General features: G+C 43.0%; 1 protein-coding gene across 1 annotated transcript in view; it reads left to right on the forward strand.

Annotated features, from left to right (window-relative positions):
* Positions 1 to 207: 207 nt before the first annotated feature.
* LOC118428744 (serine/threonine-protein phosphatase alpha-2 isoform-like) overlaps positions 208 to 9191 on the forward strand; it is a 24747-nt gene continuing 15763 nt past the window's right edge. The window contains exons 1-2 of the mRNA XM_035838933.1: positions 208 to 716; positions 8888 to 9093. Of these exons, the coding sequence (XP_035694826.1) occupies positions 636 to 716; positions 8888 to 9093 (287 nt within the window). The 5' untranslated portion in view covers positions 208 to 635. The remainder of the gene's footprint in view (positions 717 to 8887; positions 9094 to 9191) is intronic.

A 9191-nucleotide genomic window follows, 5' to 3' on the forward strand; every position in this document is an offset into this window, starting at 1 on the left:
ATATAGATACATAACATGCCAGATGAGTTAGCTGACCGAGAAGTATGGTTAGCGACCCAGCTAACTCGTCTGACATGTTACTTGTTTACGTTTGTCCAATTTCTATTATTTTTCCAACGACCTGTGGGGCCTGGTGGGCCTAAATTCTTCCATGCGCGCCTCATACGGACTAAAATATATACGCATGTGTGACCCCACCTTAAGAGACGTTCTGGTTGTGCAAAAGAAATCTCCAATATGCTATGTTCTACCGACCTGATGAAATTATTTTCGGATATTTTAACAATCATTAGCTAACAACTAAATACTACACACAAAAAGATAACTAGCTATATTGATGAATGTTACACCTATGTTAGGCCATTATTACCCGGACGCATGATTGTTTTTTTACCAAGCAAGAAATACTAGTACGTGTATCCTTCAAGCGCCACCAGACACAGGTCGCCGGTACTACAGCAAAGGAACACCTGCTCTCGGCACGTTTTCTACCGCCTGTCTGAACATCCGCCCTGCTCATACTGTCAGCCCGCCGATCCAACGTCTCCCCGCTCCCGTGTGCTTTCCGTTGCCGGTGCGGTGTTCGGGCGAGCGTTTTGGGCGGCTTGGCGGGTTCTGGCGGCGGCGTTGGCCCCATGTGCAGCACCAAGAATGATCTGGACGTTGACTGGTTATTGGGGGAGCTTCTGGCGGTGCGGAATCACCCCGGGAAACAGGTGGGTCACACCTTTCCGTCATTCCTGTCCCGAACGTTTCATCTCACGTTTCTGTATATGTTGCCTCTCGCTTGTCTGACTGACAACATGTCTCTTAGAAATAACCTCTCGCGAATAAGACACACGGAAAGTGATGATGAAAGTATCGTACTGACGGCGACTGTTCCAGGAGAGAAATTTGAACAAAATCCACTGACTCCGTCTCCGCCATATATTTTCGTCATCACCTGCTGATGCAGACAAATTACATTTGGAGGAAAACAACTCACACACACGGGTTCACAACAAGCCACGCGCCAGGACTGACTGACGACGCGGTTTGCCCCCTAAAGTAAAAGTTTAAATTCACCGACACTTGTCTGGTTAGAGGCGGCTTCACACAATGAAAACCAAATGAAACGTTTACGTGCAATCTAGGGAGTCTGCGAGGCGAAGTGACACAGCATGACTGCTATTAACCGCTCCTCTTGTCATGAAAATTACGCACCGTGCGTAACAGCGCCAATTGCCTGAAGTATTCAACTGGAGAATTAAGGTTGGATATGGAAGTAATGAAATAAAAAACACTGCGCGTAAAAGTCATTATTCTTATATTGTGTTGTTTAAATGCCCCAGTTTTTATGTGCGAGGAAATTACCAAACCCACAAAATTGGCTTAGTGCAGGGCGTGGCTCGTGTCACGGACCCTCTGATTGCCTGTTGATAATTAAGAGAAAGGCTCCACTGTGACCTTGGGTATCTGACATGTCCTCTTCCCTGCCCTTCAGCAAGAAAAGGTACTTAGCGAGGATTTTGTAGACTGGGATGTCATCCACTTTAATTCGTGTGGAAGACTTCAACATACTTGCGAGGAGTGAGAGTCCAATCAAATTTCCATTCACTCGCCGCGGACTAGCACTCTGAATACTCGCAGAGTAGGCTGTTCATACTCGTCCACATATATGTCATACGTCTGTGGTGTACAAAACGGGAGTAAACAAAGGTAAATACTGCTCGCTCTATTTACAAGTTTGTAAACAGAGAAATCTGGAGAACGTCATGCATGCGGACAGAGTGATTATCCGGGTATTACGTATAGCCGTCCGTTTTAAGGATATAACACGGTCCCACGAGACCCTCCTTTCCCTCCTGGCAGTCAGGTTTGAAGGGAAGATTGATAGAAGTAGATAGGAGCAGGATTTTGCTACATGGAAAAACAGGCTTCCGTGTCGACACGAACCGATCGAAGTGACGTACAAGGGGGCTTACTCGCGGCCAGCCGTTCGGTCTTCTGGCGCGTGTTATTCTCCATTAATATAAGACCGCCCTAAGATAAAGTACTAGTATCTTGTATTGATACATAGCTAAGATTCTTTATACTTGGATCTAGAAGTTATCAAACAAGAAGATATACACAGTCCGTGACTCGAATCATGAGAGGGGTATACTTAAGTTGAGACTCGCCAAAATGTTTCCGTATCAGCCCATTCTGTCCAATCAAAATGCCACCCCTTTTAAACGTAAAGAAAATGACCGGGCTTACATCGGTGCCTTTATGGCCACTCTGACTTCACAGGCGCTTATAATAAATGGGTTTGTCGATCTGAAAAAATGCCCTATGCAGTTGATACTATAACATTCTACCATAGAACGTTCGATACGTATCTAGAATAAGAAACTACTAGTATATTTCTATGTACGGAAATGCACATGCAATAAGTAGGCCGGCGTTCAGCACCAAGGACAGCACCGCCCTTACGTCCTTTCATGTTTCTCTCATACTCGTGAAGCGTTTGTGGTCGAAGCAGGCTTATTTCGTGTTACAAACGGATACATTTAGATGCCTTATGTCAAAGGTGGTTACCATGGATATAAATTTGCCTTTTAAAAGTTCGATGAGTCTAAAAATGGCCAGAGGTCAGCGTACGAATGATAGAGAACTAAATGCACGGTGGTATCTTGTGGTTCAGATTGATTGCACTCTGCAATGTCACTTCTGGTTGTAGTATTTCATAGACGTGGCACCAAAAGCGACTTTCGGATGCATTTATCTGGTGAAGGCTTTTAGGAAGTGTGATTTATATTGTTGTTTCTTCCCTCTAACCTTCGAGTAGGTATTAAAGATTTATTTTAATGTTTCGGATATTTAAAAGAGCGCCTGGTGTATTTATAGACCGTGCTTTCACGAGATTTGAAGCTTTCAATAAATCACTTTCTCCAAATGCCGGGGTTCATGACACAGTGTATGTATAATTCGAACTATAGCAGGTCTTTGAGGCGTAGCATATTGGCCGTGTAGTTGAGTTGAGTTGAGGACAAAATGAGAACATGTATGCCAGTTACATTTACAGTATGTATACTAATTATCATGCATATCCCATATATCAAAAGAATTCTTTATTGAAACAACAAAAGTACAGGGACTTTCGTAAGTTCTATTACAATCACATTAATACAGTTACATATAAACAGACAAGTGTATGCAAATGCATTGCCTAAATATATGAATATCTATAACATGTTGAGTCTATCGTGTCATTTACACTGTTGATTCTGAGGCATAAACATTATTTGATATATTTATCTATTTGTACACAGTAAGGGTTACCTCCTCACAGAATTTAGTTGAATTTATCTATCGAGCGGAAAGTTTCAAATTCTTGTCCCCGCTTTTCCGTCGACGCGTCCGACTTTTCTGAAACATATTTTCATATTTTCAGTCTTCAACGTGTGCTGGATTCGTGATGAGAAAGTAGGCTTATTTTCGTGGCCGTAAGACAATACACAACACCCAATGAAATAACAACGTAATTCCCAGCACCTTTGGTTATCAATCACTTCAAATCATGCTACTTGTTTGATTGAACACAAAAGCCTTAATAATTTACTCTACTTGACGATGGCAAATGTTATTACCCCGGCCCCGGGTACGATCCGGATAGCAGTTCGCTCCGACGTTTATTATACACTATATACAGTCGCTTCTCTCTCCGACTTTTAATATACACTATATACAGTCGGTTCTCTGCTAAAAGCGAACATAGGAGCGAATTACTATCCGGATGGTACCCAGGCTAAAATGCTATGCTCCTTGCGGATCCATTGAAAAAAAAACGAGAGGAGATTGTTAGAAATAATAACGTTATGTAAGGAGCACGAAGAATAAGATATTGGTTGATGAGGCCACCTGTGCCAACAGAATGCTGTTGGTTGGCCTCTTAACCACTCTCATGAACGGTGCATACACGTGTGTTTCCAATGAGCTTCATCTTGTGTAATCACCCTTATACTAGTATCTCCGGAAGACGATTCTAAGCCAGTTGCCGATGAAACACCCTGCGGTTTTGTTCTATTTTTGCGCTCGCCACACACATATGTGCGCTTTGTTAATTACTGACGATTCAATCTGCCTCACTTGTTCCCGGTGCTCGAAAAAAACACACAAAAGGCCTTCATACCGGATAAGAGATGAATGCCTTTAAAAATAGTCGTTCCTCTCTCGAAGAGGTGAATTGTGGCGATAAGCTCAAGTCCCCGATGGAAGGCGCCGGAGGGACTGTAAACAATATCTTCCCCAGGCAGAGCACAAATAGATTACCTGTGTTTTGGCGAAATGGCGATACCGTAATACAAGACAGATCGGCATTTGTGTGGTATTGGAGATCTCTGGTGGGTGCAAATGGCAAACAGTTGCCTGAAAGGATTAAGTCGCCAAGACAACATAAGACGGTTCTGCACATTCAAAAGGAACGTTCGCAACATTAGACTACAATTCCTTGAAACGATAGGCATCTAAATCTTGCCAGCGAAACTTGTGGGCTGAAGTAACAGATACATTTTGCCAGTAGGGGACCCGCCCACTACAGTATGATAGCTGTCCTTGGTGCTGAACGCAGGACTATTACACATGCTGGTTGTTGTCCTTGGTACTAATGGGGGTGTAGTTAAAAAAATTCCATTTCGCGATCCATTTTTCTAGTTCGTAGTTACGAGTACAACCATAATAAGGCACATTAAGTAGGGAAGACTAGAAGAGGCGTTAAATATTTGTAAACGTTCACGTAGATTTGGGCTCGGTGACATACGTCATCAGATCGCCATACGATCGCAAACTGAGGGATTCTCGGGATAATACTGCGTGTGTCCAGCAAAATTCATCTTACGGAAAATTATGTCCTAGATTCTTGTCGGCGGTTTGTTCTGTCTTACCCTGCTTGAATTTTTCACGTACGGCGTGGTTATGAATGTGATCACGCCATCAGTGAGTAAAACACGTTATAGCTAGCCAAAGCCCGTGATGTTCGTGTTATTCCAATCTCTTAACGAGTAACATGATATTATATATTCCAGGAGAAACCCGGCAGTGGAGAAAGTAGTAGCCTGGAGTCCAGCCTTGTTGTTCTTTTAGTCGCTCCCCTGAGGGGGAAGCGTAATCTCCATCTGGTAGCGAAACACACTCCTAGACCGGCTTCACTCCTCTGCCAGCTTTGAAACTATCTTATGCTACCGTAGGATCTGCTTGGAGATTAGCGGAAGCGTACCTTCGGGGAGCGACTAAAAGCACAACAAGGCTGGACTCCAGGGTAGAGAGTAGAGCCCAGCCCTTATAACCTTGCGGCATAAGCGGCACAGACTGTGTCAGGCGCGGCGTACGTATGAGATCGAAGACGAACGTGGATTCAGTTCACGATATAATGATAAACGGACAAAGCTGTTCACATTTCTTCCCGTTTGTTCTAAAAATGCTACTCTCTGTTCGATAGATGAATTAGACTACAGTCTGGGTGATAACCCTTACTGTGTACAAATAGGCAAATATATCAAAGAATGTTTATACTGTAGAACCAGTAGTGTAAATGACATGTTAGACCCAATATGTTGACTTATTCATATCTATAGATATTCACATATGTCTGTTTAGTTGTACTGTAACTACGTATTATAGACCTTACGAAAGTCGCTGTACTTTTGTCGTGTCGATAAAGATTTCTGTATTATTACTACATCAGGACCGCCCCTCGTGTCGGGAAAGGAAATTACAGTCTACTTTAAATCAAAATCGATACCACCACAACTGTCTAACAGCTTGATAAGAAAAATAATCAGCAGTTTCTTTTATCTGATTTCAAGTTTCAAGCTGCATGGTCGGCCTGATTAAATTCCGCTTACTGGTGGCGTGGGCGACACATAGGAAAATCCGAAATGCAAAGCAGGTATTGGAGTACGTGGTAGTTTTATTAAGACACTTCTGTCTAAAGGAGGGCAACATGTCTGCATAAAAGGTAGCGCTTGGGAATACATAAGATGATTTTGAAGCACTGGCGTCCGCTGAAACGCGTACTAATGCAATTTGCTTTGAAGCACTGCTGGCGGAATTGAAATATGAAATTAGGTTCTGTTGTTGGTAAATTCACCACACGTGCGAAGATGTCAGTCGGTTTTTGTTTCAGTCCAATATATCTTTCTCAGATTTATTTCGTAGGTCGTTGGACTTTGTCGACATTTCCTTTAGCCTTTGTAAGAAACCTCCTGGCGCGGTTTCATGCACGCATGGCAGCCTCTGACTATGATGAACGGAAACGGGTCTGAAAAGGTTGAAGCAGGGTTGCAAGGTGGTGGAGATCTATTTTTACTCGAGGACGTTGGCTTTTCGAAGAAACCAACTGAACGTTTAGGAGAATTTTTTTAAATATACATGCAATCATTATTCGTTTTTTTCAACATCAATAGCAAGTGTATACACAAAAAGCAACATAAACCCGTACCAGGAAACAATTCGAATTTTTTTCCAACTACATTGACATTGACATTGCATGACAAATGGATACCCACTTTAACATTTAGGAGAAATTGTGTATTTAATGACATAGGGACACATGGAGGCAATAATTCTTTCATTCATAGATACACTAAGCTAAGGGGGAATTTCCGTCTACAGAATTCCATTTCTTTTACAAATCAGAAGTACTCAACAGATAATTATAAAAGCAGTTAACGAATATCACTTGGGATAATCAAATGCTCATTCAGTTCTCAGAAACCCTTGGGAAATTAAGCTAACTACTGACCGTAACTTGATACCAACATTTTTACGTTTTACATCTTAGGAAACATTAGAGAGATTGCGTGCCGGGTATGGGGTTACGGTATGTAGTTTCAATTTCACTGGATCCATGTGGGTTGGAGCAGTGTTAATTCTCAAACGTTTTATCGAATTCACACCCCTATTTATCATAAAAGCAGATTACGTTTCGTGAGGCCTACTTTATTCCAGGCGCCATGTCGTCGACATATTAGGCGAGGGTTTGTGAACAAACACGCGTACGTAGCTAGCGGTAGAATTAAAGCCATGATTACCTCCGGGATGCATCGATGGCTGAGGCTCACCACCGTACTGTTTTTAGTTGTACATGATCCATACCTGCCGATCCTTTTGATGGATGTGGACGCATTTTGGCATGTGGGTAGTTATTGGGGTCTTTAAAAAACATGGTAATTTAGGGCACCATAGTGTTAATTAAAAAGTTAGTGGATTCTACTTGAAACGATTGACCGTTCCCAAAATCGTATCCAGTTGATTGAGTAATTTCTATTTTGCATATCTTATTACTTTGATGTCTAACCTTCATCGACGCATAGTTTTAATTCTGTTTGTATCCGGTGGGCCCAGAATTTCCGGGCAGCAGCCAGAGGATTGCTACTTGCAACCGGTTATTCCTTCCGAGGATCTCCCGCCAGCTGTTCCGGACTCCGTCTCAGCGGAGAGGCTGTCATGATGACTTAAGCACTTTGAGATCACTTGGGAGGAAACGCGGTGATATCCAATGACAAATGGGATGGCGCTAAAGGCACAAACAGACGGAAAAGCTACAATTTCAAATTTTGCTTCAAATAAATGTTTAGTTTCATTGAAAGGCCGGTAGAGCTTGAGCTAAGACATGGAGCAGATGTGCTAGATAATCCACCAGGCTTTTACGTTTGAACTATTGACATACAATTAATCTTGTGTCATAAAAAGATCTATAGTGATGGAAACAGAGACAGCATTTTTGAAATGGTATAGCGAACCACGCAGGCCAAGCTTCGCCGTGCCACAGAGAACAGGCTTCTGCCTACTGTAACGGTTGAACAAGCAGCTGGCTGACCCACAGGTCAACCCTGTTCGTCTGCAGAACCTGAGTAATGGGCCGGTAATGCTCTCATGTGCGTGTGCGTCGGTGGCCCCGAGAAGGGTTCACACAGAAACAGCCAACTAACCCGCCTATCCAATTAATACCCGTCATGTTTTCGTCCCTAAATGCTCTGGGGAGGGCTGCGTAGTCTTGGATGGAGTGTGTGAGATAATCTCGACATGGAATACGTACATCGACATTAGTGCTATTCCATTCAAACGTTCTTGAGGAAGGAAGCATTGGAAAAAATACCTAATAGGCTTATGATGAATGCATAGCGAGATAGTGGCGCAAATAGATCTAGAATAGGAAGGAGCCCAACTCTTTCCGGTCACTTCTTCAAAGTTAACATGGACTAAACATGTAAGTTATATTTTGAATCTTGAATGGTAGTAGTTTCATATCAAGCGTGATCATATCAAGAGATGTCAATGTAGCTGTATGAAAATAATTGGCTAAACATTAGTATATAGTTGACCGATAACTGCATCGTGAAATCATGTTGTTGCGAAACGTTCCAAAGTCTAGCAATCCCTTTGAATTTCCATCACGAACTTTACCTACTGTAACCTACCATCCGAAAATACTTTCATCAGGTTGGTAGAACATAGGGTATATTGCCGTATTCTTCTTTCACAACCAGCAAAGTTTCACCTGCTTATTTTTCGACGTCAATTAGACATCTTCCTCAGAGCTTCCGACTGGGTTGCTACTTCTCGCCGCTATATGTAGCCCATGTAGGTGGCGCTGTTGCGTCGAGAACAAGGGGCGATACAAACTTAGCCACGTTTGGGATCGTGTTCTCGCCGCAAAAGCGCCACCTATATCGGCTACAAATAGTGGCGAGAAGCAGTACTTCAGTCAGCTATGACGATGATGTCTGATAGGCATCAGAACGCAAGCAGGTGAGACTTTACTGATTTTGAAAATATTTCAATATTCTAGCAACCTACCCTGTTTTACCCTGTTTCAATTCTAATGGGGAATTCTAAAAACCCCTGCTGCGTGTATTCGTCTCAGGTCCAACTGCCTGAGAACCAGATCCGACAGCTGTGTCAGATGTCGCGCGCTCTCTTCCTGGAACAGCCGATCTTCTTGGAACTGAACGCACCCATTAACATCATCGGGGACATCCACGGGCAGTACGAGGACCTGCTCAGGCACTTCGACAAGTGCGGCTTCCCGCCAGACGCCAACTACCTGTTCCTGGGGGACTACGTGGACAGGTGGGTGTACAAAGCAGAGGTGGAAGGACTCCATTATGGAAATGCTGAACCAATCCTATTCGTACATGGAAATGAATGTTCAATCGAATCTAGTTCAA

This window comes from Branchiostoma floridae, chromosome 13 (assembly GCF_000003815.2).
Source record: "Branchiostoma floridae strain S238N-H82 chromosome 13, Bfl_VNyyK, whole genome shotgun sequence".
NCBI classification, from domain to species: Eukaryota; Metazoa; Chordata; class Leptocardii; order Amphioxiformes; family Branchiostomatidae; genus Branchiostoma; species Branchiostoma floridae.